General features: G+C 43.6%; 1 protein-coding gene and 1 long non-coding RNA gene across 7 annotated transcripts; one reads left to right on the top strand and one right to left on the bottom strand.

Moving 5' to 3' along the window:
• Positions 1-6: 6 nt before the first annotated feature.
• Positions 7-26,729, top strand: ankhd1 (ankyrin repeat and KH domain containing 1). 6 transcript variants are annotated; one of them, XM_037262495.1, is made up of 39 exons: positions 7-321; positions 2,998-3,151; positions 10,919-11,075; positions 12,030-12,177; positions 12,351-12,498; positions 12,604-12,837; positions 12,917-13,011; positions 13,307-13,468; positions 13,845-13,926; positions 14,208-14,399; positions 14,513-14,622; positions 14,727-14,814; positions 15,036-15,163; positions 15,248-15,391; positions 15,473-15,575; positions 16,011-16,273; positions 16,427-16,696; positions 16,859-17,336; positions 17,500-17,639; positions 17,734-17,845; positions 18,063-18,208; positions 18,292-18,434; positions 18,759-18,972; positions 19,122-19,297; positions 19,742-19,904; positions 19,988-20,083; positions 20,189-20,305; positions 20,395-20,566; positions 20,859-21,055; positions 21,142-21,488; positions 21,649-21,801; positions 21,883-22,032; positions 22,450-23,986; positions 24,147-24,330; positions 24,526-24,651; positions 24,766-25,017; positions 25,199-25,383; positions 25,902-26,069; positions 26,134-26,729. In XM_037262495.1, exons 1-39 carry the CDS (start codon positions 178-180, stop codon positions 26,191-26,193), a joined length of 7,938 nt encoding a protein of 2,645 aa, XP_037118390.1. In that variant the 5' UTR covers positions 7-177; the 3' UTR covers positions 26,194-26,729. The 6 variants fall into 6 exon arrangements, with proteins under 6 accessions (XP_037118390.1, XP_037118389.1, XP_037118388.1 ...); XM_037262494.1 differs by having other exon boundaries at positions 7-456; positions 10,952-11,075; positions 13,313-13,468; XM_037262493.1 differs by having other exon boundaries at positions 7-456; positions 10,952-11,075.
• LOC119129335 lies at positions 8,398-10,250 on the bottom strand. Its single transcript, XR_005099169.1, has 3 exons — positions 10,174-10,250; positions 9,880-9,885; positions 8,398-8,479 (listed from the first exon to the last, which is right to left on the bottom strand). It is a non-coding gene; the product is annotated as an uncharacterized LOC119129335 (long non-coding RNA).
• Positions 26,730-27,844: the final 1,115 nt, after the last annotated feature.

The raw sequence follows: 27,844 nt of genomic DNA, 5'->3' as shown, positions 1-27,844 counted from the left end.
TCGGGTTAGGTTGTTAGAAAGTTAATGGCTGGGGTAAAGAGAACCTCCTCAACCGTAGCTTCGGGAGAGTTTCTGGATTCCCTGAAGTAAAACAACGCAAATAGCCGAAAACAAAGAGCCTGGACGGCCAGTTAAGTCGACAACTAGCTCGTTAACTCAAGTATCGTGAAAATAAGTATGCAGGATGCAGTAGCCGGGACGGCAATGCTGACGGACGGCTTCGAGGACGAGATTGACTCGGTGACTCCTCGCTCCCCAGTGGCAGGGATGGGGGTAGGAGCGACACCAGGAGGAGTCGGGCTAGGGGGCATTGGGATTGGCGTAAGTGGGAAGAAAGTACGCTTGTACGGGGAGCCTGGCGGGCCTTCCGCAGAAAGACTGGATTTCAAACTAGCGGCCGCGGCCGTCCTCTCATCGGGTCCGGGATCCGGCAGCGACGAAGACGAGGTTTCAGAGGTAGCTAAGCTAAACGAAGCTAAGCTAAAGTAGTTAGCTAAGCCTTGGCAGAACGGCAAGGCTACATTCCTCCTCCTGCGCGAACTGGTTAGCTAACGTTAGCGCGCAGGTGCTAGCCACCTACTCCCAGGCCGCTGGAAACCACGTCAATTAAACGGCAACATTTGAGCAAAGCGGACATATTTTTCCCATGAGTTGCCTAGGGAGTGTTATAAACGGCTAATGTTGGTAATGTGCCGACATTAGTTCGCGCTTACCGCCGCAAATGTTTTATTGATGCTGCTAAGGCTTGAACCGCGGCCTAGTTAGGGTGGAAGCAACGGCGGCCTCGTTCGATGCTGTCGTCTCTTAAGTTTGGTTTTCATTTGGCTTTCCAGCCACCGCAAATAGAAGGTGCCTGTGAACCAACCGACGAACTGTGACATTTGATTAGTAGTTGTATTGCGATGACCGTGCTTATCACGTAAACCAAGCCCCGTCTTTCCACGGCTCACTTTGCGAGGGGACTGTTATGCGCATAATGTTTTAATTGCGAAACAGTTCGAATTTTCGATAGCTGGTGTTGTCAAATAAGCAGTTATCTCTCGACTCGTCGTTGTAATATCGATACCGATATTTTGTCAGCTCGGTTTTGGTTAACATAATTGTGATCTTCTAGACTACGTCGATCGCTCTTCCAACTTCCCATGTGGTGGTCACAGCGGGACAGGTGTGATTGTGTTTCCCCCTCGTTCGTGAACACCTCACTGGTCTTATCAATATCATCTAAACATAATCAGGATCACAAATTAGATTTTAATGGCTAATGTAAACATTTGACAATAGTCACATTGTATTTTACCATTTACCTATTGCATGGTACAGTCCATTATACTTAAGATTAATAATTATATATGTCGCCGTTCTTAACACTTATTCACATTGTCACATGATGTGCCAGTTACTGACACAGGAATGGACCTTGTTAGACAGTTAGATGGTAAATATTTGATTTGAAACCTATCAGTTTTCACTCCAATACAGTTTTCGTTGTAATATTATGACTGTCATCTTCGTTGCATTTAAAATGCCTTTCATTGCCTGGAATACACGGTTAGTAATCACTACTTTGTTAAAAAAAACAACAACAACAACTATAATACAAAAGTGCAGAATAGCCGTGACAGCTAGACGATTATCATCTGATACCAATATTACGCTAACCCATCTGTTCATCACCTGTTCGGTTGCATTATTAAGATTTGTCATGTATGACTCCCATATTGATATAACTATTGATCTTTTGAGGGATATAAAGGATCACAATTATTTCCCTTTGCTTAACCAAACTACTACACAAGTCTGAAAGGGAGCGTTTGTTGTGGTGTTTCACTGCAGTCGAGATTTCACTGCTGTGGGCAGTGGCTAAAATCTGAGCCCCGGGATTAAACAGATGCCATTCCAGGCCCTTCCAGCTCTATGGGTACCAACACTCTGGGAACTGAGTTCAATAGTGGGGAAGACTGATGTCCATTGTTGATTATAAAAGCCTTCATAGAACAACATCCCCTGTGAGTCGTAGCGCTCTTTGGTCCCGTGGCCGAATTCCTCCACGTTGCCGAACACTAACGTTTGCTCTCGCAAATTGCTTTCATTAAATGCCTTGTCAGCATTTACTTGCGTTTGCAACTTATGCTTGTCGCACATGGTCTGTTTCCCTTGTTGGATAAATCATTTTTTGTAAAAGTTAAGTAGAAGGGAAACAAGTATGCAACCCAGCCGTTCCTTTGATTCTTTCAAATTGATACACTGTAGATGGACATCAAAATTGCCTTGAGGCTGATAGGATGCCCCTATAGATGAAACTCGAAACAATGTCCCCTATTGGTATAATCGAGATGGTGAATTGTTTCATATGTAAATACAACTAAACTGTAATAATTGTTAGCCTGAAAGAAACCAGGAAATGTGATTAGCTCTTTGAACAGCTAACATTTTACTTTGAAAGCAAGGTTGTCATTCAATAGTGTCATTAGAAGCAATAAATCAGCCTCTTTAAAAATAGTAGACCAGATCACAAAGTTAGCGTTTCACGTTCTGTGATTTACAACACAAATTGAGACATGACAAATGACATATACTAGGGGTGGCTTATTTGGTTTGAATATTAATTTAATTCTTTGCGTGTTAGAAGACTCAACCCGCATGAGCCCACACGGCCATGGAATGGGGTGTTGTGGCACTGAATTGTTCTCAGCTGAATCTCTTCACGTGTTCAAGTGTTGTGTTTCTTGGCTGTAGTGCTGCTGCCTCTCTCCTATCCTTGTGCCCACTTTGACACTTCACTGCAGTAAACAAACAAGGGCAGCAGGGCCCGCTCTTTTTTTTTTTTTAAGGTAGTCAAGTTGTGTAATGTAACATTACTTACATTTTGTCTCTGTAAATGGGCCACCCGTGCGCTATTACCGCACTGTCATTGCATTTCAAAAGCTTCCTGAAGGATGCCAACTTGTCGATTTTGGAAAGCTAATTGACCTTCCTCTGGTCTTCTCTGTTTGCCAGGTGGAGTCGTTCATTTTGGACCAGGAAGATCTCGATAACCCTATCATGAAGACGGCATCTGAGTTACTTTTGTCTAGCGCAACAGACGGAGTCGATTTGAGGACTGTTGATCCAGAGACACAGGCCCGACTTGAAGCGCTACTAGAAGCTGCAGGTACGATTGCATTACCCTCATTTACCTAAATTTGCACATGTTAATTTGCAGTTGACCACCACCCCAGTAGCTGAATGACAATGTGCACCACATATCTCTTGATTTCCCCCCCCCCCCCCTTTATTTCTATTACTGTGGCTTCCTTTTTCTCCCCCCCATCTAATTTTTTATCCAAACAAGCAGACTTTGTTTGCGGAATACCTCAGGGCAAAATTGAAAAAAAGAGCACCTGCTGGTTTTGCAAGTATCATATTAACACAGTTTCTATGCTGTTTCAGAGGTTGTAATTGAGGTGTAAGAAAGTACAGTATATAGAGTAAGCCAATGGGCCTGGGTGCCCTGACCTCATTCAGGCTTATGAACATTATGAGGCAGATTAACCCTGCAATGCACTTGAGCCTCCAACGCATGTAGAGGACCCGTGTGGACAAATACTGGCTAATCTTATCCTAGGCCTATTTCTCTGAGACTAGTTAGTACGGGTGAGGTTGTACACTACAGTATTTAAAAATAGAAATAATACACGTTTTAACATATTAAATGTTACCTCACAGTTAAGTGAGCCTAAAATGAATCAATGAATAACGTTTATATCAAAATGGGGAACGTCCACTGCAGCAAAAATCTTTCTTATGTAGGCATTATGCAGGCATTGTAATTTGTTGACGTCACGCTCACATAAACAGGCTATAGCCAATCTGTGATTCAAATAGACCGTAGTATAATTTAGCTGTAAGAAGCCTGATTTTAATCTCATGATGTTGGATTATTTGCTTTTCTCTTTCATTCTCTCTTAACTCTCTTTTGCTCTCACTCCCGCTTTCTCACTCTCTTTCTCTGTGTCTTTCTCACTCTCACTGCTGTTGCGACAGACATTTGACTTGTGCCACCAAAGAGCAGAATAAATAAAAAATGCACTTGTGTCACTTAGACCAAGCAGTGTAAATCTTGCCTAAGGGAGTGGGTAAAGCGGCTAAAATTGCCCAAGAAATCTTTTGGGTAACACTGGTAGGGGATTTTTATTTTTTTAAATTTTTTTGTTGGTACGTGTGGCTATGCCGTCACCGTGCCTCCACGACACAATAAAGTGGTGAGGATATCATTTAGATCATCAGTGTATGAATTGCGTCTCACCGCAACTGTCCAAACCATACACATAAAGAAAATCTCAGAAGCACACAATTCGTCACCAAAAAAACTAGACAAGTGATTGTAAATTCGTATAGACTGAAGATGTGTCCACTCATTATGTGGTTGTTAATATAGTTAACCACTTGGTTGGAGGATTAGTGCACGTTCTGATTTTAACTGGATTTTAGAAGCAATGTTGAACATTCTACCAATTGTGCATCATACAAGGCAGCAAATTGTCAGTGACATTTTAACAGATGGGGATAAACAAACAAAGAGCGGTTTTTATTTTGCAGATTTGCTATGGAATGAGCTGAAGGCAAACTTGTTTCCACAAACAGCTATTGGCTTTAAAAAAAGCTTCAACATCCTCTGTTTACCGCAATTTTTTTTTTTTTTCCCCCGTTAGGTCAAATTTATTTTTGGGGACTTTAGGCAATAATTAAAGTTCATTAAATTACTTTATAATGTAACACATTGAAGGTTGTAAAAGATGTGATGCCAGAACTGCGAAGAATGTCAAATAGTACAAAGAAATGACAAACTACTCGCAGTACAATTTAAAGTGTGTAAATAACCTAATATTAAATTTCAGAACAAAGTCTCGTAAAATGCTCTCCCAACTTTCAGTGCAATTGAGGCTGCAGCCCTCATTAACCATCGCAAAGTTAGACGCTAATATATGTGTAATGTTGAAGACATACAATAATAGATAATTAAAAACAAGTGAGTTATTATATAACATGCAGTTAGCGGTAGCCCTTCATTGCCTAATGTATATTTAGCAACTTTCTTAACGGTGTCAATACTGCCTAGTTTGTGACTATTTTAAGTGTGTACACACACACACACACACACACACACACACACACACACACACAACATTGCAGTTACAGTAGAGCCTTGGTCTATCGGTTCCTCTTTTCAGAGGTTCCCATTGGGATGAATGGAAACGCAATTAATCGATTTCAATCCCAGAACAGTTTTTTAAAACTTTTTTTCTTCGCGGTGTGTGGTTAAAATGAGTTCAGTACAATCTATAAATAAACATCATATTTACCCATTTTCTCATTGGTATGTGGTTAAAATGAATTCAGTACAATCTAGAAATAAACAAAATATACTATATTACGAAGAAATAACTACACCAAAGCAAATCGCTGTGCAACGTCTTATTCTTGTTTACAGCACAGTACTGTATACAGTAATCCCTCGTTTATTGCGGATAATTGGTTCCAAGACCACATGTGAAAATCCACGAAGTAGTTTCACCCTTTTTTTAACATACATGCATTTTTTGTGTATCAATAAGTGTAAACCATATAAGTGCATATGTTATCATTAGAACATTAAATAATAGTTTCAAACATGTAAATACTGTATTAATACGTGTAAAAATATGATACGTGTGCGCGTGTGTGACATATGCAGCTGTAGCTAAAGTATACATATTGTAAATATGTTTTTAGAACTCTTATTATTTTTAATTTTTTCTTTTATTTTTACAACAACTTTTTTATAACAAGGTACAATACTGTAAATATGTTTTTAGAACGCTTATTATTATAACAACTTTTTATAAAAAGGTACAAGTGTACATACTGCAATTGTGTGGACACTCCCTGCCTTCTGCTGGCGTGTGGGCAACGCTCGTGCCATAATTCCTCAATTTAGAAGGTTTATTTTGAATTTATGAATTTGTTTGGGGGGAAGGCGGCTCGGTGGGGCACTGGCTAGCACGTCCGCCTCACAGTAAGGAGAGTGCGGGTTCAATTCCACCTCAGGCCCTCCCTGTGTGGAGTTTGCATGTTCTCCCCGTGTCCGCGTGGGTTTTCTCCGGGCACTCCGGTTTCCTCCCACATCCCCAAAAACATGCTTGGTAGGCCGATTGAGCGCTCCGAATTGCCCCTTGGTGTGAGTGCGTGTGCGGATGGTTGTTCGTCTCTGTGTGCCCTGCGATTGGCTGGCAACCGGTTCAGGGTGTCCCCCGCCTACTGCCCGATGACAGCTGGGATAGGCTCCAGCAAGCCCGCGACCCCCGTGGGGACAAGCAGTATAGAAAATGGATGGATGTTTGGGGGCAAAAATCTGCGATGTACTGAAGTTGCGATAATCGAACCGCGATGTAGCGAAGGATTACTATACATTGGTCAGTGTGTTGCATTGTGGGATGTGGTGGCCATTTTAGGACAGGAGTATCCATGGTGAGCGTAAACAAGATCGCAGAGTGAAACACGGTATTGGAAAATGCAAGAAAGTGTAGGCGATATTACAGACAGGAAAGCTCTCGTGCTATGGCCAAAGTTCGAATCTGGACAAACTTTGACCACCCCTTAGTGTACTTAACACTCGCTGGCTGGGACAGGTGCTGCCTTCTTGCTAATTACACCTTCTGATGTGTGAGGGCTGTGGTAGGCCCATAGAAGATCCAGGTTTTGTTTTTTCTTCCCATCTCTTAGTGTATGTTAAGCGTCTGAGTATTGAGGAGAGCACTATACAAATTTGATCTGTTACTATTATTACCATGGTGTTTTATACATAAACTGTGCACGTAATTCAAAAACACAATTTTCACATTTCACCATTATTTTCCCTTTTGTTCCAACAGTAAATCAGGTAGTAGGGGTGCTCCGATAAGGATTTTATACTTCAATATGGATAATCTATGAATGACATCTGATACAGATGCCAATCACATGAATTAGTGGTGCTTTTGTTTTGTTTTTTATAGCTGCTCAGTAACAATTATTTTTGAATTGAAGAAATAAAGCGTTATCCTAGTTTCCATCCCTTTATTATAGAAAAACACAATGTTATTCAAACTGACCGCAGAAAATGCACTAAACTATATTATGATCCAGTTACTGGTTTGTCAGTCACGTCTGGAGTGTTAATGAAAGGAAAAGGTGATGTTACACTGCACACGAGTTGGTTTCTAGCTGCCTTCAGACTCCAAAGAGTACGAGTTGCCGGTGATTATTTGTGATCAGCTAAAAATGGCATTGATTGACATATGCCAATCAAATATTTGTCCTCAGAGCACCACTGTCAACACACTTAGTGGCAGTTTTCATTTTCTCTGAAGCCATCCAGAAGCCAAAAAAATAAAACAATATTCAAGTGTATTGCACAAAGCTGATGTTTAAGTGGTGCAAGCAAAAGCTAAACCTTTTTACATCCATGCCAAGACTTGTGAACCAACGCAATGTGTCTTCAAAGATTGTGTTTGTAAACCAAATTGTTTGTGAACTGGATGTTCATGAAAACAAGGTTTCACTGTGTACTTTATAGAAATGAAGCTCTATACCAGTGTTTACAAACTCCAGTCCTCAAGGGCTATCCACAATGTTTTAGATTTATACCTCACCCAACATCACTCTAAGGGTCCTCCCAGAATACAAGGCTCCATGTAAACCCAAGTAGTCCAGTAAATTTGGGTAGCAGATTACTTCAACACCCCTTCCTTTTACATTAATCTCGCAATAATTGCAAAGCAGATAGAAAGTTCCTGTCTTTTTTGGATTACGTATAAACTGTATTTAAATTCCCAGTTAATCTTTAATTTTGCTGATTCCCATGAGTTCCAGTTAACGATGTCCAACATTTATGGATGGTAAATCCATTGTTTTGTCCAAGATACATGAGAGGAGGACTTTGGAAAAAATAAGCACACATAAATCGCAATATTGGGGGCGGAGGTTACCGGAATTAGATTATTTTTTTCAAAATTGTTTCGCCATATTGCTTTTCGACTCCGTTCCACCAACCCGACTCCAACCCGACTCAGCCGACCCACATGGGTATATGACTCTGGTGAAAGCCTTCTTAATTGCCCGCAGTGGGTCGTCTTCTGAGCTTCCCCAGTTTTTAGATCATCCTGTGTGTCATTTATCATTCGAGTTTGGACCTGATTCACATGGCATCCGTTGACTGGCACGCTGCTTGGATTTGGGTGGACCAGTGGCGGTCTTGTCGAAAATATAGTGCGTTAGTTTGGTTTTTGATTTACGGTTACATAATGTCATATAGAAAACTATAAAGGATAAACTTCCGCAACCTTGTTTTGTCTGCACTGACTATCGTTGTGAAATCCTTGCCTGTGAGAGACACTAAGTCAGACACTCAGTTGGGAAAACAAGGCCCACAATGGCAACTGATCACTTGAGCTTGTCCTCAAAACAACCCTTTTGTTTCTCTCTAGACCAGGGCTGGGCAAACTTTTTGACTTGCGGGCCGAATTGGGTTCTAAATTTTGGCCGGGGGGCCGAACCAGGAGCAGATGGATGTAGTGTTTGTGTGAAGTAATATAAATGACATGTAAAGGTCATTGCATAAAAGGTTTTTACTTTTAGTAGATACTAAAGCATGGTATTAAAAAAAGCTTTTTGAAAACAAATTCATTTATTAACAGCATTAAAAAAATATTTCACCGAAAAACTACTATCAGTGATTCTTATTAAATAAGACACTGTTATGATGAATAACATTTTCCATCACTTCAGCGCCTGCAGGTCAGATTTATGAAATATGTTTATCTAATGAGGCGAAATCACATCCAACGGCAAACATTCTGACCAAATACATCATCTTGAAGAATCAGTGAAAGAATACATCTAAATAAAGTACCGTATTTTCCGCCCTAAAAGGCGCACCGGGTTATAAGGCGCACCTTCAATGAACGGCCCATTTTAAAACTTTGTCCATATATAAGGCGCACCGGATTATAAGGCGCATAAAATAGAAGCTATACTGCATCAAACTGAGGTTGACTAGGGTTGCGGTATGCATCCACTAGCCAATAACCAACGAGCCCTCTGTAAACAATCGCGTTTCTCAAACGATCTCCTATAAAATGATCGGAACTGACTAAAGTTCGATCTAACGCATTGGTACTACTTACCTATGTTTCCCTTCCATATCGATCCGTAGATTTACTCGAAACATTAACAGAGCAGCCTATTTTGACATGAAATAGCCTGGTACGTATAGCAGCTATCGCAATAGCATTAGCCATCCGCAAAGTCTCACGAGCCTCAGCTCGCAATCTCCCATGAGCCTCAGCAAAGTGTAAACAATCGCGTTTCTCAAACGATCTCCTATAAAATGATCGGAACTGACTAAAGTTCGATCTAACGCATTGGTACTACTTACCTATGTTTCCCTTCCATATCGATCAGTAGATTTACTCGAAACATTAACAGAGCAGCCTATTTTGACATGAAATAGCCTCGCGGGTACAACAGCTATTCGGTGACGCCCCCTGACTACAGTTGCCGTAATGCTGGGAAGCGATGCGACCTTGTAATTTACTAGTCGTACTAAAACGTACTGAAACATTTTGGCAGAGCACTGTGTACAACCAGTATGGATCAACAAATTCATCAGATGATCCATATATAAGGCGCACTGGCCTATAAGGCGCACTGTCGGCTTTTGAGAAAATTTTAGGTTTTTAGGTGCGCCTTTTAGGGCGGAAAATACGGTAATAAAGAAATCAATAGTATTGTTGGTTTCCCTTTTTTGCTAGTGCATCATAGTCTGGAGTAAAATTTGTTGTGGTAATTCTTAGGATAGAGCCGAGGTGTCGGTCCGTTAACCTAGATCTGTGACGGGCTTTGTTGACGTTCATGTGGCTGAACGTCTTCTCACACACGTAGGTCGAGCCAAAAACACGCACTTGTGAGTGTGCACCGAGCTTTCTGACACGGCTCCCGGGAGTAAATGCGCGGGTGGGCGCTTCCCAATCTACTGGGGAAACATAGTAATTGCAGGGAAAATGACCACAAAAAAAATTAATAATACAATTTATTTAGGTTTGGCGGGCCGGATTAAACGGCCCCGTGGGCCGGATGTGGCCCGCGGGCCGTAGTTAGCCCATGTCTGCTCTAGACTATTTTTTAGTTTTACATGCGTTATTGAAATGTGACCACTACACAGAATTGAATAAGTACTGGACAAAGGTGTTTTTGCTAATTGGAAATGTCTGCACACTTCGCAGACTAAATGTAGGTCATTAACAAAAGTTGTTTTCCACATGCTTGCTCTTTCCCCACACTCACTTCTTTGGTTCTCTTCTCTTGCCATGACAAAACACAGATGCAGTGCACATGACTAGTTTTTCTTCTAGTTGTACTACTCTCCCACCCCACCACACACCTCATGCTGACCACTGTATCCAGTTTCTTTTTCTCATGCATTCGCTGCCTGTTACCCATTTATAATTCACACAGGACAAGGACTGTTCCTTAAATTCTTGTTCTCAATCTTGCTCAAATTATTTTCTGACATTTGTTTATCACTGGACATTACCATCGTTTTGTCCATGGGATGTTTTGTAGATCAATTAGTGATAAAACCATCTTTGAGAATCATAGTGTATTGAAATTGATGGGGAAAAAAGTCGAGCCACATTAACAAATGTTTGTGTGCGTGTGTGTGTGTGTCTCTGTGCGTGCGTGTGTTCGTTTGTGTTCGTGTGTGCGTGTGTGTGTGCTTTCATTTCCTCTTTCTGTGTGCGACTACTAACCTTGGATTGGTGTGGCTGGACTGGACTTGCGCCCTCATCGGATCTGGTTTGGTTGTGCTCTCCTGTGATTTGCCTTGCCCTCTGCACCTCTGCCTTTTGGTGTTTGCCAGGAATCGGTAAACTTTCCACTGCCGATGGTAAAGCTTTTGCAGATCCCGAGGTGCTGCGGCGACTGACGTCATCTGTGAGTTGTGCCCTGGACGAGGCTGCAGCTGCTCTCACACGCATGAGGGCCGAAAACACACTCAACGCTGGCCAAGCCGACAAGTATGTGTCCTAACCATATTGTCACAGGTTCTTGTTTCAAGGGTTTATAAGCCCAATCTACTTGATTATATTTCTTTAATTGTGTGTATACTGGTGTTTACCGTGTTCTTGGCCACACGCACACATGCATATTTAAATTCTTTCGCATGTTGACTGCTTAGAATTCAAGTCAACGAAAACAATCTTTTGGGAAAATTGATCAGTAGTCGCTCCTTGGTATGCAAATGATAAAACGTATCTGTCGTCCCTTTTAAGAATGTCCTACCGCATTAGGACAGCAATCAGTTATTTTAATAATTGATTAATCTGTCACGTATTTTGCTTATGCAATCAACAAATCGGATTTAAAAAAAACAACGAAGTTTTAATAATTTTGATATCTATTCAAAAATGACTATTTCAAATTGACAGTGCAGAAAATGCACAAACATAAATTATGAGTTGCCAAACTTGTTTTCATCACGGGTTGCCCTCAGGTTGTTGTTTATAACGTAAGCATAATAATGGGAAGTGAAGGGAATGAAAATAAGCAATTTTGTCAATATCAGTGAATGAAATCTAAAATAATTTGAGCAACAGATTTTGTACAGTAGACATTTTTATATTGTATTACAATGTACAGTATATAATTATGCACAAGTCTACTCCCAGTTGAAGTTTACTGAGGCGTGCCTACCAAAGAAGACCTGTCATCATATTTGTTTGCCCTATTTGAAGGGCCCGATTTGCTTATAGTGTACCATGTTATGGTTAGGGGCTCAAAGCTTGTTGTGCTTAATCGACATGTGTTGTCATGTGGACGAATACGTCCTTTGATGCCGAAGTGTTACAATTGATTTCATTTTAAATGTACTTGTAAGTGACCATATGCTGACCTCTGGTAGCGTAATTGTGAGGCGTATGTATGTTCACCTGTCACAGTGGCAGTAATTGTAGCGGTCTGGTAATTTTCAGCCGTAGTTTAGCGGAGGCCTGCTCGGATGGTGATGTCAACGCTGTGCGCAAACTGCTGGATGAGGGGCGAAGTGTTAACGAACACACAGAGGAAGGAGAGAGCCTGCTATGTCTAGCCTGCTCGGCTGGCTATTATGAACTTGCGCAGGTATGTGAATGGGATGCAATGGGATGAAAGATGGCATACATACATACACAGCGTGTATAGAATTGTTCTGAAATAATAACCTTGCTTTTTGTCATGACCGTGTTGATTGTTGACCGTTTCATGGTATCAGTGACATCTGTTCTAATGATTTATTAATCTATTTTCTCAATCAGGTCTTGTTGGCTATGCATGCCAATGTTGAAGACCGGGGTATAAAAGGGGATATTACGCCACTCATGGCTGCGGCTAGTGGAGGCTACGTGGACATCGTCAAGCTGCTTCTGGTTCACGGGGCAGATGTAAATGCACAGTCCTCCACAGGTGCAACCTCACTTGAAACCTTAACAATTTTGGTTTTCTGTGATCTCGCCATTTATTTATTTATTTATTTATTTTTAATCACCCCGCTGTTTTTTGTACCTCCAGGGAACACAGCTCTGACATACGCATGTGCTGGCGGCTTTGTGGATGTAGTGAAGGTGCTACTCAAAGAGGGTGCTAACATTGAGGACCACAATGAAAACGGACACACACCTCTAATGGAGGCAGCCAGTGCTGGCCATGTGGAGGTGGCTCGGGTGCTCCTAGAGTATGGCGCCGGCATTAACACCCACTCAAACGAGTTCAAAGAGAGCGCTCTCACACTTGCCTGCTACAAAGGTTGAAATCAGTTGGAGCAAAAACGATTGTAACTTTACCCTATTTACCAGCCACTAACAAGTATTTCCACACCGTGCAGGTCACTTGGATATGGTGCGTTTTCTGTTGGAGGCAGGAGCAGACCAGGAACATAAGACTGATGAGATGCACACAGCACTGATGGAGGCGTGCATGGTGAGCATCTGACATAAAACCTTTATTTACTTTGGCTGTTGAAAACAGCATACCATGTTAAAGAGCTTGTTGAAGCTGGTGGCAGGTGTGTGCGTATCAGTCAAGTAATGGTTGTAATAATTGATTCTACAACCCCCCCCCCAACACACACACACACACACATTTAAACTAATCAAAATGGGTAGTTATTAAGTCACTTTTTCGTTTTCTTTAGTTTCTCTTCTCACGCTCTCAGTCATCCAAAAAAGAGACAGTGTTCAGGTGCTTATCTCCACATTCTTTGTGTGTCTCGCTGTCCCAGGATGGCCATGTGGAGGTGGCACGGCTGCTGTTAGACAGCGGTGCGCAAGTGAACATGCCAGCGGATTCTTTTGAGTCGCCCCTTACCCTTGCAGCTTGTGGAGGACATGTGGAGCTGGCAGCCTTGCTCATAGAGAGGGGAGCCAACTTGGAGGAGGTGTGTAGAAGACATCCCGAAAAGCTTAAAATGCAGTCATGTATGGCCGACATAAAATGTGTACATTGTTTACTGTTTATGTAAATCATGATTGTAAAACACCAATTCACCTGAGGTGGGACTCAGCAGCTGTAATATTATCCTTGAAGGGAGAAGTCCCTTACCCAGTGTGACCAGTGAGGCTGGTCTCATGTGGCTGGATTTGCCCCCCCAGTTCAATAAATTATCATTTTAGTAACGTAGAATTTGAGCATGACAAAGATTCGTCAGACCTTTTTACTTGGATGCAATGTTTTTAAAAGTCTTTGAAGACTAGTTGGATAAATGAGTATTCAAAATGTTTTGCTAACATCTTATGATGGTGATTCGTGTCCAGGTTAATGATGAGGGCTACACCCCCTTAATGGAAGCAGCAAGAGAAGGCCATGAAGAGATGGTAGCACTTCTCCTTGCACAAGGTAACAAAGCTTTGCTTGTTAAAAAACGCAAAATTGTGGTGGAGTGTATTTGACATTGTTTCAGCATGATTTGATTTGAGCCCTAACTGTATCTCATTAATTGATATTTTTGTAGTATCCATCATCCAGCTGTATCATTGCAATGTTTTTCAGCTCTGTGGATAAACGCATTCATATCCAGCCAGACATTTTTGTCGGTTTGATTTTCCTGGACTATATGGTACTTTATAAGTGTTTCTAAAAAATTGGGCATCTGCTGATTGTGATTGATTTTTGTTCAGGTGCTAACATCAATGCCCAGACAGAAGAGACTCAGGAGACGGCTCTCACTCTAGCTTGTTGCGGAGGCTTCTTGGAAGTAGCCGACTTCCTTATCAAAGCAGGGGCCGACATTGAGTTAGGCTGCTCTACTCCTCTCATGGAAGCGGCACAAGAGGGCCATCTTGAGTTGGTCAAATATCTTCTGGCAGCAGGTGTGCGGAAAGCAGCGAGGCCATCAACAGAGCACTTTCAATGCCAGATTATGCTTGGATGTGTTAAGAACTGTGCAATTTTGATTGCGATCTTGTCTGCTTTTGTTATTCAGGGGCTAATGTTCATGCCACCACGGCGACTGGTGATACGGCGCTGACATACGCGTGTGAAAATGGTCACACGGATGTCGCGGACGTGCTGTTGCAGGCGGGAGCCAACCTGGTATGTTATTACCTACGTTTTCCCCCTCAGATTTCTAGAACTCGTATAGTACATTTGGAAAGAATTACAAAAAAAAAAAAAAAATCTGTTTCTTTTCTTCCCAGGAACATGAGTCTGAAGGGGGCCGGACGCCCTTGATGAAGGCTGCAAGAGCAGGGCATCTCTGCACAGTACAGTTTCTTATCAGCAAAGGTGTGTTAAAAATATTGGAAAAAAAAGTGTATAAAGATTTTTTTTATTATTATTTTTGTAGTATAAAAATGTCTATTTCAAGAGGATACAAAAAAAATTATGCTTTATGATCGGAATTGTAGACTTATTTTGAGACTGTACATTTCTAATGATGCAGATTGACAATGCAACTCTTCTTACATTTGAATGTTTTTTTCTTTTTTCTTCCATCTGATGTCCAGGTGCTAATGTAAACAGAGCTACCGCCAATAATGATCACACAGTGGTGTCTCTAGCCTGTGCTGGAGGACATCTGGCTGTGGTGGAATTGCTGCTGGCACATGGGGCGGACCCAACACACAGACTCAAAGTATTGTGCATTTTCATACATCAGAGGAAGCATATTAAATATAATTCTGTCAAGTATTAACAGTCTATCTTTCTCTATTCATAGGATGGCTCGACCATGTTGATTGAAGCTGCTAAGGGTGGCCACACCAATGTCGTGTCCTACCTGTTGGACTATCCCAACAACATCCTTTCTGTACCAGCCCCTGATCTCTCCCAGCTTACTCCCCCCTCGCAAGATGCTTCTCAGGTAAATAGACCAACAATGTTGTGCATGTAGTCTGAATAATTTTTCATCAGTTTTACTGTACAATGATAAAAATGCTCACAGGTTCCTCGCGTCCCATTCCAAGCACTTGCTATGGTAGTTCCCCCTCAGGAGCCTGACAGAGCGCCATCAAACATCGCAACACCCCCACCTGTCTCGAACAAAGGTATACATGTGTGACTCTAAACCTTACAAAAAAGCCAACCGAAAAGCCGTAGGCGAAGGCTCAGTTAATCAAGACTACGCCTGTTGTTGTTTTAACAAGTCAAATGTATTCCATCCATGAAAATATCTATACGCCAACAAAAATTTTATTCAATCATTGAGTGAAATTAAGTAATTAAAGAAGGAAAAACTGGATAGATAGATAGATAGTCTCTGTTTTACTCTCTTAATACTGTGACACGGTAAATTATCATGTACTTTGTACAGTATAGAATTTGACTTCCAGTCCTAGAAATCAAGTGTTTTAATTAATAAATGGAGGATATGATTAGATGAGCTAGCGTAAATCCAGAGGCGAGGGAACTTCACAGCTACACCTTTAATGTCTGATTAGTGCTAATCAATCCAAAATCACAACTTTTCTATTTCAATCCAGGTGCGTCCAAGCAGAGACAGGCAGCACTTCAGCCTGGCATTCCCAGCTCAGTTGGCCGGGGACCGGAACCAGAGCCTCTGCCGCCTTTCCACCTGTGCCAGCCTCTGGAGTGCATTGTGGAAGAAACTGAGGGAAAGTTGAATGAGCTAGGCCAACGCATTAGCGCTATTGAAAAAGCCCAGCTTCAGTCGCTAGAACTCATCCAAGGGGAGCCACTCACCAAAGACAAAATTGAGGAGCTGAAGAAGAGCCGAGAAGAGCAGGTAACCCGTTGTCCACTATCGAGTCCAGGTCTTCCTCTGTCAAGTATTTTAGTACTAGTTATTAGACTTCCCTCTCAACTTAATTTTGCCTACACATGCAATTTGGCATTGCAGGTTAAGTTGATCAAACAAAGATATTTGTCATCTTTTCAGGTTCAGAAGAAAAAGAAAATCTTAAAGGAGCTGCAGAAGGTGGAACGCCAGTTGCAGCTAAAAACACAACAACAGTTCACCAAAGAATACATGGAAGCGAAGGAGGCCGGACTAAGTCAAGGGCCAGGCCCAGGTCCTGGAGGTACTTCGTCTGTTCCTGGGTCCCTTCCTCTCACGCCAGCTGCCCTTATACGCTCCAGCTCTGACACGGATGAAGAGGCTAACAAGGACGGGGAGCAAGACGAGCTCCCTGGGGAGGATGAGGAAGATGTTAGTTTTCATTCTTAATACTTTTGAATTAGTACCTTTCATTATTGCTGTTGGATGTCTGTGGCTACATAAAGCATCTTTTTTTCGTATCCTTGTCAGGATGAGGAAGATGATGAGGAAGATGATGATGATGACGAGGAAGAAGAGGAGGAGGAGGAGGAGGAGGAGGAAGAGGAGGAGGAAGAGGAAGAAGAGGAGGAGGAGGAGGAGGAGGAAGAAGAAGAAGAGGAGGAGGAAGAAGGCTCAGAAGATGAGGCAGATCGAGAAGAAGATTACACCAAACTTCCCCAAGTGGGCACCATCCTTTACAGAGATGCGTCACAGCCCCCACAACAGCCCCCTCTGCCCCTTTCACCACAGGCCCAACCCCATCCTCAGCCACCACCTCCACCTCTCCCAACTGCCTTCGTTCCTGTCCAGCCTCTGCCAGATTACAACTCTGCAGAATACCCGGGAAGTACCAGTCCCGACCTCCAAAGGGTTCTGGTAGGACAGCAGATGTTGGGCCAACAGCAGTCGGGACAAGGCCAACAGTTGACTGGGTTAGCTCCTGGAATGATACCTCAGCAGGCCCCAGATGGACTCATGGTTGCTACACCGGCACAGATGCTCACAGATACGCTGGATGATTTAATTGCAGGTCAGTGCATGATGCTCTAAGTTTCTGTGATCAACTTTGACAAGTTGTCCCACTCAGAGCCGATAGTATACGAAATTAAGCAAGGACGTGTAGGCATGGCTCAAAGCCAATGTTACCTCACAATTTTATGCTTCTCCTAACTTTCTCCATTTTGGTATTTCAGCTGTGAGCAGCCGTGTGCCCATGCTGAACACGAACACCTCACCCACTCCCTTGTCCCAACCATCCACACAGACGTCTGCCAACATCTCCTCGCCACCATCTGTGCTACCCCTCTACCCCTCTGTTGACATTGATGCCCACGTAAGGCACTTTGACATTTGCCAATGTACTGAGACATAACAAATGTAAATGAGAATGTTCAAATAATGAATGATGGAAATTGTCTTCTCCACAGACGGAGAGTAACCATGACACTGCGCTGACATTGGCCTGCGCCGGAGGACACGAGGAACTGGTATCTGTCCTCATTGCACGAGGAGCCAACATTGAACACCGTGACAAAAAAGGTACAGCGTAACTTTGTTTCACAAATGTGCAATTGCAAAACAATGTTTCTCATTGAAAGAAAATGAAATTAGCCCCCTGGCCCCAGGACCAAGATATGTTTACCTGGTTCTGTGCGGATTTAAGATTGAAGAGGTTGAACCTGAGCTGCTTATTTAGAATGATCAAAGGTTTCTTTAAGTAAAACAAAAACAATAAGCAGTAAACTGTTCTGCCTAGGTTTTACTCCTCTCATCCTGGCTGCTACTGCTGGCCATGTTGGAGTTGTGGAAGTTTTACTCGACAAAGGTGGTGACATTGAGGCGCAGTCTGAGAGAACCAAAGACACACCTCTCTCTTTGGCCTGCTCGGGGGGACGACAGGAGGTACAGTAATCGTGTATTTTGATCACACTTTATTGTACTGGCAGTCTTAAAACTTCTTTCCATATTCATCATTGTTTAATCAGGTTGTTGAATTGCTGTTGCTACGAGGCGCAAATAAGGAGCACCGCAATGTTTCTGACTACACGCCTTTGAGCCTTGCGGCCTCTGGTGGTTATGTTAACATCATCAAGATACTCCTCAATGCTGGAGCTGAAATCAACTCCAGGTGAGGGCAACTACTCCATGAGATGTTAATGACCAATGAGTCATGTATTTGATACTGATATACAATTTCTACGCCGAGTAACGAGATAGTAAAATAAGCAAATCAAAAGCCCGTTAGCTTTTCTCATAAACACACAGTTGTTCACACCATAGATAAATATAGACTTGTGATTAATGTCTAGTTAATGGGTGACAATGATACAGTTACATATATTAAATAAGTGCTGCATATTTCAAGTATTTTATTGTTTGGAATAAATGTTAATATATCACATTGGACCTCATAATGGGTGCATAACAGTGTGTTTAATAACTTTCCCACCAGGACTGGCAGCAAACTAGGAATCTCTCCTCTGATGCTGGCAGCAATGAATGGTCATGTACCGGCAGTCAAGTTGTTGCTGGATATGGGCTCAGACATCAATGCCCAAATTGAGACCAACAGAAACACAGCTTTGACCCTAGCCTGCTTCCAGGGGCGCGCTGAGGTTGTTAGTCTGTTGCTGGATCGCAAGGCCAATGTTGAACATCGCGCAAAGGTGACAAATCTTATTTCTTCGTCATGAAAGGTTCTCAGTATTTCTTAATATTCTTTGATTACTTTAAGTAGAGCCACATCCATGTGTTTATCATAGATTAAGTGAGATTGTGCTTGTTCCAATAACTATTGGATGTCTCACTTTTGCAGACTGGGCTCACTCCTCTGATGGAAGCTGCCTCAGGAGGCTATGCTGAGGTGGGCCGCGTGCTGTTGGATAAAGGTGCTGATGTAAATGCTCCACCCGTTCCGTCATCCAGGGACACTGCTCTCACCATCGCTGCTGACAAGGGTCACTACAAGTTTTGTGAGCTGCTCATCAATAGGCGAGTACTTTGAATTTTTGTGTGCGAAGATCATTTTGTTGGGTGGCGTTCAGTGTTTGTCAGCCATTTAGGAATATCAGAAGTATCATTTTGCACAATTTAACAGTACTGACTCATTGTGTCAAGCCTATTCAGTGTTGGGATAACTTGAAATTTAGATCGGCAGATAGCGTGGGTTTGTAAATTGTAAGTAAAATATTCTGCTAGGAACATTTAGCAAATATTCATTATTTAAAAAAATGGCGGATGGTGAACAGCTCTGTAGCTTTTGTTGCTCGTGTTCAGCATTATAGAGCTTTCAGAATTAACAGTTCTCCCTCAAACAGTGTTTGATATTCGAAATGAAGTATGAAGTTCATGCTTTTTCTCATGTCTTATAAAATTAGCTTTTGAAGCAGTTTGAAAGTACTATTCTGTAATTCGTAATGCTCCGCAATTTTGCAGGGGTGCTCATATTGATGTACGGAACAAGAAAGGAAACACACCGCTCTGGCTGGCAGCAAATGGTGGCCATTTTGACGTGGTCCAGCTCTTAGTGCATGCAAGTGCTGATGTGGATGCAGCCGACAACCGCAAAATTACCCCTCTCATGGCTGCTTATCGCAAGGTGCAGTACGGTCACTAGTTAGGATTATATCTATGGCTTTTGTAATTGAGTTTGGGTCTTTATGAAATTATGTTATATTCTAGGGTCATGTAAAAGTGGTGCAATACCTTGTCAAGGAAGTCAACCAATTTCCCTCAGATATTGAGTGCATGAGATATATAGCCACCATCGCTGACAAGGTAGGCATTTAATTCATTTGTGACAGCAGATCATTACATGGGTTTTTGCCAGACCAAAATACAATTCAAGCCAACTTATAACTTTATCCCCACCTCTCTATCTAGGAGCTTTTGAAGAAGTGCCACCAGTGCATGGAGACTATTGTCAAAGCCAAAGACCAGCAGGCAGCTGAGGCCAACAAAAACGCAAGCATTCTCCTCAAAGAGCTAGATCTGGAGAAGGTAATGCCCGCCAGTTGCTGCGCTCTGGGAGTTGACAGCTTCCAAATAAACAAGCCAATGTGTCATTTAAACGGCTGTGTGTTCTTCAGTCTCGAGAGGAGAGCAAGAAGCAGGCTCTGGCTGCCAAGCGAGAGAAGCGCAAAGAGAAGCGCAAGAAGAAGAAGGAGGAACAGAAGAGGAAGATGGAGGAGGAGGAGGAGGGGCAAAAAATCAAGGAGGATTCATCGGATATGCAGGATCTGAAGGAAGATTCTGCTGAAGGTGATTTTACTGACATTAGTCATTTTCTGCCTCAATCTTGGGCGCGTAATACCAAGTGCAACAGTGTGACGAGTTGTATTTCACCAGTGTTAATACTCATGACCCTTAAATTAAAACTGCCAAGGCCTAGCCCTTCACTATTTGAAGCTCCGTTGAGACATTTTGGGAAGTGTTGCACATAAGTGGGCATCCACTGCATCGCCGGATCATTAAAATAAGTGATGACAAGAACATATAAGTACTGTATGTGGGCAATATACTAATTTCTCTCATTTACTATGTACGTTCTCAGAATCAGAGGTTCCCATTGAACCACCCAGTGCAACGACCACCACCACCATTGGGATATCTGCCACCTCAGCCACTTTCTCCACAGCTTTTGGGAAGAAGAGAGCAAGCGTAGCTACAACCCCGAGTACCAACCGCAAGAACAAAAAGAACAAGACTAAGGACTCGCCAAATGAACCTATAATATTACAGGATCCGCAGGTGAGTAGCTCTTAGTAGTTTGTGCTTAATACAACCGATATACTTGCTTTTTTATTTCCATTTTACACCATTTCTTGTTCTGATAGGTTGCACTAGCGCAGCACAAGGCTGACAAGAACAAAATCCACGGGGAGCCCCGAGGTGGAAGCGGAGGCGTGACGGGTGGCAACAGCGACTCAGACCCTCTGGACAGCACCGACTGCGCCAGCGAAAGCAGCAGCAGTGGTGGAAAGAGTCAGGAGCTTAACTACCTCCCTGACCTCACCTCATCTACGTCCTCCTCATCATCCTCCTCATCCTCCTCTGCCCCATCGTCAGGGGTCGCCCAAGCCCAGACCATTCTGGTTGGCCCAGAAAAAAGACACTGTCCTCAGCCTTCAGTAGAAGCCAAGATGGACAAGGTCACTGTGTCTATCTCAAAACCAACACAAAAGTGAGTCAAGTGTTTTTGGATGTATGGATGCCATATGTTGGGGGGCGGGGCTGTGGAGCGGAGTAACGATAGCTGTGTTTTGATTTTTACTTTTTCTATTCTAATAGAGACATATTTACATTCATCAGAATGGTAGTTTTAACTGCTTATTTCTCCACAGAGCTCCAGACATGCACGACTCCAGCACAAACTCGCTGCCCTCCCCGTACAAGACCATGGCTCTTCCAGTTACCTCACCCAACAGTAAGCTTAGCCTTACAAGCCCCAAGAGGGGCCAGAAGAGAGAAGATGGTTGGAAAGAGGTTGTCAGGCGGTAAGTGTGTGCGTGTTTTAAACCAATAATACATTTGATTAATTATACTTTGCTCAATCTGGCTATTTGCTTCTTTTGCAGATCAAAAAAGCTTTCTGTGCCAGCTTCTGTTGTGTCACGTATCATGGGCCGCGGGGGTTGCAACATCACGGCCATTCAAGATGTGACAGGAGCCCACATCGACGTAGACAAACAGAAGGACAAAAACGGCGAAAGGATGATCACCATAAGGTAGGTATTGCATCAGAACAATTGAAAGAATTCAGACACTACAATGTAGTTGAATGCAATTTTCTCATCAGTCTGCCTGCCTTCCATCATGAATCAAGGTTCATTTGACTTTACTGTAAACCTAACTTAAAGGACCAAAACATTTATGTATAATCAATCTGACATTGTTTATTGCGTATCAAATAGCAACATTTAAGGATAAAAATGACAGATTTTTTTCCCCCCAAATCATGTGGCCCAAGTAGTTTTGGTACTCGCTTGTGAACTGAACAGTGACTAGCTAGAAAGATAGATAGAATGGTAACTAGGGCCATGCTGAGTCATTTCTTCTAATTTATTTCTTGCAGTTTGAACCAGATTTCTGCTGTGTATTCGCATTTGCTCGTCGGCGTAATTAGGTGTACTTTGTTGTTGCAGAGGGGGCACGGAGTCTACACGATATGCAGTCCAGTTGATCAATGCGCTAATCCAAGACCCAGCCAAAGAACTTGAGGATCTGATTCCTCGCAATCACATTAGAGTACCGGGCTCCAAATCCTCCTCGTCGTCCTTTGGCAACAGCACAGGGGGGGGCAGTGGTTCAAATTCGGGACCAAAGTCCCTCAGCTCACTGGTTACCGCCACAGGCGTATCGTTCCAACCCTCTTCATCCTCTTCATCATCCTCTTCTCAGGCAGGAGGAAAGATGGGGAAAGGGCTGTCATCAAATGTCAGACAGCCTTTCCCCGTATCGCTGCCACTTGCCTACGCTCATCCCCAGCTGGCCCTACTGGCAGCTCAGACCATGCACCAGATCAGACACCCTCGGCTGCCCATGGCGCAGTTTGGCGGTACGTTCCCTCCCACCGCCAGCACCTGGGGACCCTTCCCTGTGCGACCCGTGAGCCCCGGCAGCGCTAATAGCTCCCCCAAACACAACGGAGGAGGCGCAGCCGGCTCGGCCAGACCTAACTCGACCAACAGTGAGCATGGCAACACCGCCAGCTCTGCAGTGACCACGACCACCAACACCACCACCACGAGTGCTCCCAGCTCATCGCCAGCGTCGGCGATGACCCCTGCCCACAATCCTACGCCATACAACCCTCAGCCAAGCATCCCGACCTCCTCCTCAGCCAGAAAACAACTCTTCGCCCCTGATCCCAGGTCTGCCGCCGTCACCTCCGCGTCCGTCGCCACCCCTGCGACCAGCAGCGGCAGCGCGGTACGAGGTGCAGGGTCTTTGGCACAGCACAGTTCCTCCACGGCTCCAGTTAATGCTTCCCAGCAGCCGGTGGGAAATATCTCACAGCCTCCCCTCCAGCAATTTAAAACGGAGCCCAATGCTGTTGTGACGCCCGGAAAAGAGAAACCCCCTCAACATGCTGAGAGTCAGCCCGTTCCCACCAGCGACGGCGTTTCTTCGGCGAGCTTCGCTGCAACCTCTGTGGCTTTGCCTCCCAAAGCAGAACCTCGGCAGCAGTTGCCTACCCCACCGTCCTCCATTTCAGCCACAGACCCTCCCCCGGCACTCCTGAACTCCCAGCCAAACCCCCACCTCACCGCAGTTCCTCCTCCTGTCCTCTCGCACAACGTTGCGCACCCTAACAACACATTGCCACACTTCTCAGCCCCCGCGCCAAGAGTCTCCCACCGTATGCAGCCATCTGGGCCTTACTATTCTCTTCCCGAGCAGCAGCAGGTGCAGACGCAGCAGCAGTCGCAGTCTGTGTTCGTGCCCTTCAATCCGCAGCAAGAACCTGTAAAACAGACACAAAACCAGACCTCCCAGCCTACAAGTTTGCCTCTGCAGGCTCAAAGTCAGGCCCAAGGCTCTCTTCAGGTCTCAGCCAATCTTGGCATGATGAATGGTTCCCAGATTCAGCATGTGGCGAACGCTGGCAAGCAAATGCCACCCAACTTTGGTCCTGCAGGCCTCTTCAATTTCAGCAGCATCTTTGAGAATAATAACCAGGTACAACAAATTGACTGAGACTGTGGGATAGTGAGATTAACCATTTTGAGGTTCTGAGGCCATTTTTGTAACTAATAAGATTTTGCATCAACTCTGTCCTAGAAATGTGATATTTATGTCAGTACAGCACTTAGTCATTTGTTCAATTTTCATCGTGCAGGTGGGAAACAATCAGGTGTGGGGCCATCTTCCTGCTCGCTCGCCTCCAGAACCTTCGTACTCCGCCCCGCCGGCCTACGTGAATGTGGGCCAGATGGAGAGCATGATTCCTCCGCCTCCTCCAGACAATTCCAAAGCTCCAGGTTACCGCTCTGCCTCTCAGAGGATGGTCAACAGCCCCATCGGTATGGACTAGTTGACTGAATGTATCCAATTTCATTTTATTTAAGCAAGTGTGACAGCCATCCACAACAGCCGTTTGTCTGAATAAGCCACTATGCATGTTTTTAAATTTTGGAGGACCTCAGTTATGCACTTCAAATGAATTGTCAACCAAGATGTGTATGAAAACTCCAAATGTATACTGTCTGCACCCACAGCATTGACCAGTTATGCCACCAGTATCTCTGGGAGTCCGGTGTATCTGCATGGCCACACGGGAGTCGGCACACCCTCATTCAGCAGGCAGCACTTTTCCCCTCACCCTTGGAGTGCATCCACATCTGGTAGGAGCCACAAAATGGCTTTTCTGTCACACTTAACACTTAAAAGACTTCAGTCAGACAGTTTTCTGCTGAAGTCCACTTTCAATGTCTCAATTTGGCCTCATCCTCCAATAGGCGATTCTCCTGTTCCGCCTCCACCCACAGTGTCAACTTCCAGCCTCTCCACCTCGGCCGTGGCGCCGCCACCCCAGCAGAAGCAAGGCACCTCCTCGCAGCAAGATCGGAAAGTTCCTCCCCCCATCGGCACAGAAAGGCTGGCAAGAATCAGACAGACGGGCTCGGTGAACCCCCCTCTCCTCACCACCAGCTACACGGCCTCTGTTGGACAGGGAGGCATTTGGTCATTTGGTGTTGGCAGTGCTTCAGGTTCGACCAATCCTTTTAATTACTCGACTGTTGAAAAGTGTAAATGCCATTTATAAATGAGAAAAACTATTACTATCTTCACTTCATCAACCTTTCTTATTTAAACTAGTCCACTTTTGGAAAAGTCAACACCAAGGTTTTTTTTCTGTCCTCTTGCTGAAGCGGTAACCTGTTGTTACAGAGGGCATGTCTGGTTGGTCCCAGCCCCTGATGAGTAGCCACATGATGCATCCTCAGATGCAAGCGGAGCAGTCGGCTTTCTCTCAGCACCAGCCCATGGAGCAGGATGACACGGGCATCGCCAATCCCGCTAATAACTTCCACCAGCCTCAGCACATGCCCAACACCTACATGGACTTCCCAAAGGTAACGCAAAGAAATGACTATGGGATCCACGGTTTAACGTCTGTATTGGCATTTTGAAGCGACAAACGACGCGCAGTAAACCGTTAATCCTGGAAGATATGGTCCAGACCCACCCAAAATCTGCAATGTTTTTGTCTCATATAGATTTACCCCTCCACGTGCTTCAGTTAAATTTAAACTTACAGAACCCCTTAACTAGCACCCAATTGATAAATCAACTGGCTATGAATTGGCAGATATTAGACAACAGATCATGGCACAGTCTTGCTTTAAAACTGACATTAGATCCTATAGATGACCTTTTGTATTGCTTGACTTGTTTATGATGTGATTTATGGGCACGGTGTGGACCAAAACAGACCGGGCATTGACACTATTTTTGTGTCGTTTGCTGTCCTTTACTTACAAATTCAGGTTAAGTCATCTGTGTAAGAACATAATACATTCCTAAATCTTGAATTAAGCCCTTCCGTGAAAACAAAATCCAGGGTACATATAAATTCTGTGTTCTGCATCAGGGAATGCCCATGTCAATGTATGGAGGGACCATGTTGCCCCCTCATCCACCAATGGCGGAGGGGCCTGGGGGACCCATGTACAATGGTTTGCATGCTGGCGACCCTGCGTGGAGCCCCATTATCAAAGTGGTCCCAAACAACGCAGACAACACTGACCCACAACAGCAGGTAAGGTCCCCATCTTGTCTTGTCACGTTAGACGTACGACTGATTTATTGTCTCCCAACTTCAGATGTGGCCCGGCACCTGGGCGCCCCATGTGGGCAACGTGCACCTGAATCACGTCAACTAGACGTCCTCCGCAATAAAAAAAAAAAAAAAGACAAAAAAAACCCAACAGAAAAACACGGCTTACCAATGGATGATTCTGACCGATAATGACGAAGAACAAACATATTAACACGACTAGAGAGTTGCAGAGCAGAGGATGAAGAATTGGCAGTACTCCCAAGCCCATTCTTGACGTGCCTATTTGAAAGGAGGAAGGAGGCGAGAAGTTGAGTATTCTAATGGTTCAAACAATGTTCGATGGCCTGTTCAACAGAAATTGTTCTGCATAGTATAGCGATTTTGACTTAAACCCGCATTCACCGTTTTTTGGCTGCAAGAGGCTGGACATGAAATAGCTATTTAAACTCGGTCCAAACCTAGTTGATGATTACCTAAAGAGAAATCAGAACCTTTTAGAGTGGTAAATACATGTATAATTGTTTACATACTAAAAAGGGTTAAAATGAGAGTAAATTTCATGTCGTATAGTGGCTCTACTTTATGTAGCCTGTATTAATGTGAAATATTTACCTTAATATTCAATAAAAAGGTTGAAAAGTTTTTGTCTTTTGAATGCTGTCTGTTTTGAGTCCACCCAACCAGCGTGTTTACAGTGAAACAGAACTGGAGCATAAGACAAGGTGGAATTGAGAATAGTTAAAAATAAGTGTTGGCACAAAAAATTCGGAATGCTACGTCTCAATTTTTATAACATTCAAGTGATTTTTCTCTTTTTTTATTACTAAAGGACAAAGTTTCATGGCAAGCGCTAATTATATCACTTTTTAACCATACTACATTGTCATGTCTCGATTTATTTTTCTAACTGTCTTTTCTTAACGTTTTACACTCGGAAACTACAAATGTTAAACGGGGGGGAAAATAATTGCACTTTATTGTTTTTTCTTTAATTCTCTCTGAGTGCGCCGATTTACATGGAAAAACAAGTCACCCTTTGCTAAACAAAAGTTTTCGGGTACGGGTTTTTGCGAGTGAAATGGCTGTCGTGCATACAAGGTCCACATACTGTATCGTTTCAATAGCGTTGTTGGATTTTGGTCCACAATTTAGGGAGCGCTATCTGCGCCTCACGGCAAAAGCCATTGCCAATCACCTGTTATCCAATTCCCTCACTGCGTGCTCGTTTAATTTCTTCAGATTTAGGAAAATGCAAAGACACTGAAGCAGAAATTAGACTTACACAGGTTGGTTGAGTTCAATCATAATTCTTGTTAAGAAAGCTCTGTTTTCAGGAAAGTACAATACAGCGCTGGGCCCTTCAAGAGCGGAAAGTCTCCATTCAGAAAAGGCAACGTTCAAGGTTCTTTGGTCAGCTTATATTCAGTTGGTGTGGGGCGCGTTTGATGGGTGATGAGTCGTTGGGGTGGGGCGAGTTCGCAGTAGAGTTTGATTCCATGGGAGTGGGTGCTGGTTATGGAAGATTCGGTGTGTGTGTCTTTCGGCCTTGGTGATCATCTTTGGCCGAGTCCTTGGCTGTCTCCTTCTGGCACCAGCTGGTTTTTTATCTCCGAGTGACCTTCCTGTAAACATTCTTCTCCATCCTTGCACATATGCTGTCGTACCTCATTCTTTCACTTATCGAAAAGCTGGCGTCCCGCATTAGGCGACATATGACGTTTAGTCAAAACACAAGATATAATCAAGTACTGAAC

The sequence above is a fragment of the Syngnathus acus genome, chromosome 10, assembly GCF_901709675.1.
Source record: "Syngnathus acus chromosome 10, fSynAcu1.2, whole genome shotgun sequence".
NCBI classification, from domain to species: Eukaryota; Metazoa; Chordata; class Actinopteri; order Syngnathiformes; family Syngnathidae; genus Syngnathus; species Syngnathus acus.
Note: the sequence above shows the minus strand (reverse complement) of the source record. Positions and strands in the feature narration are given on the sequence as shown.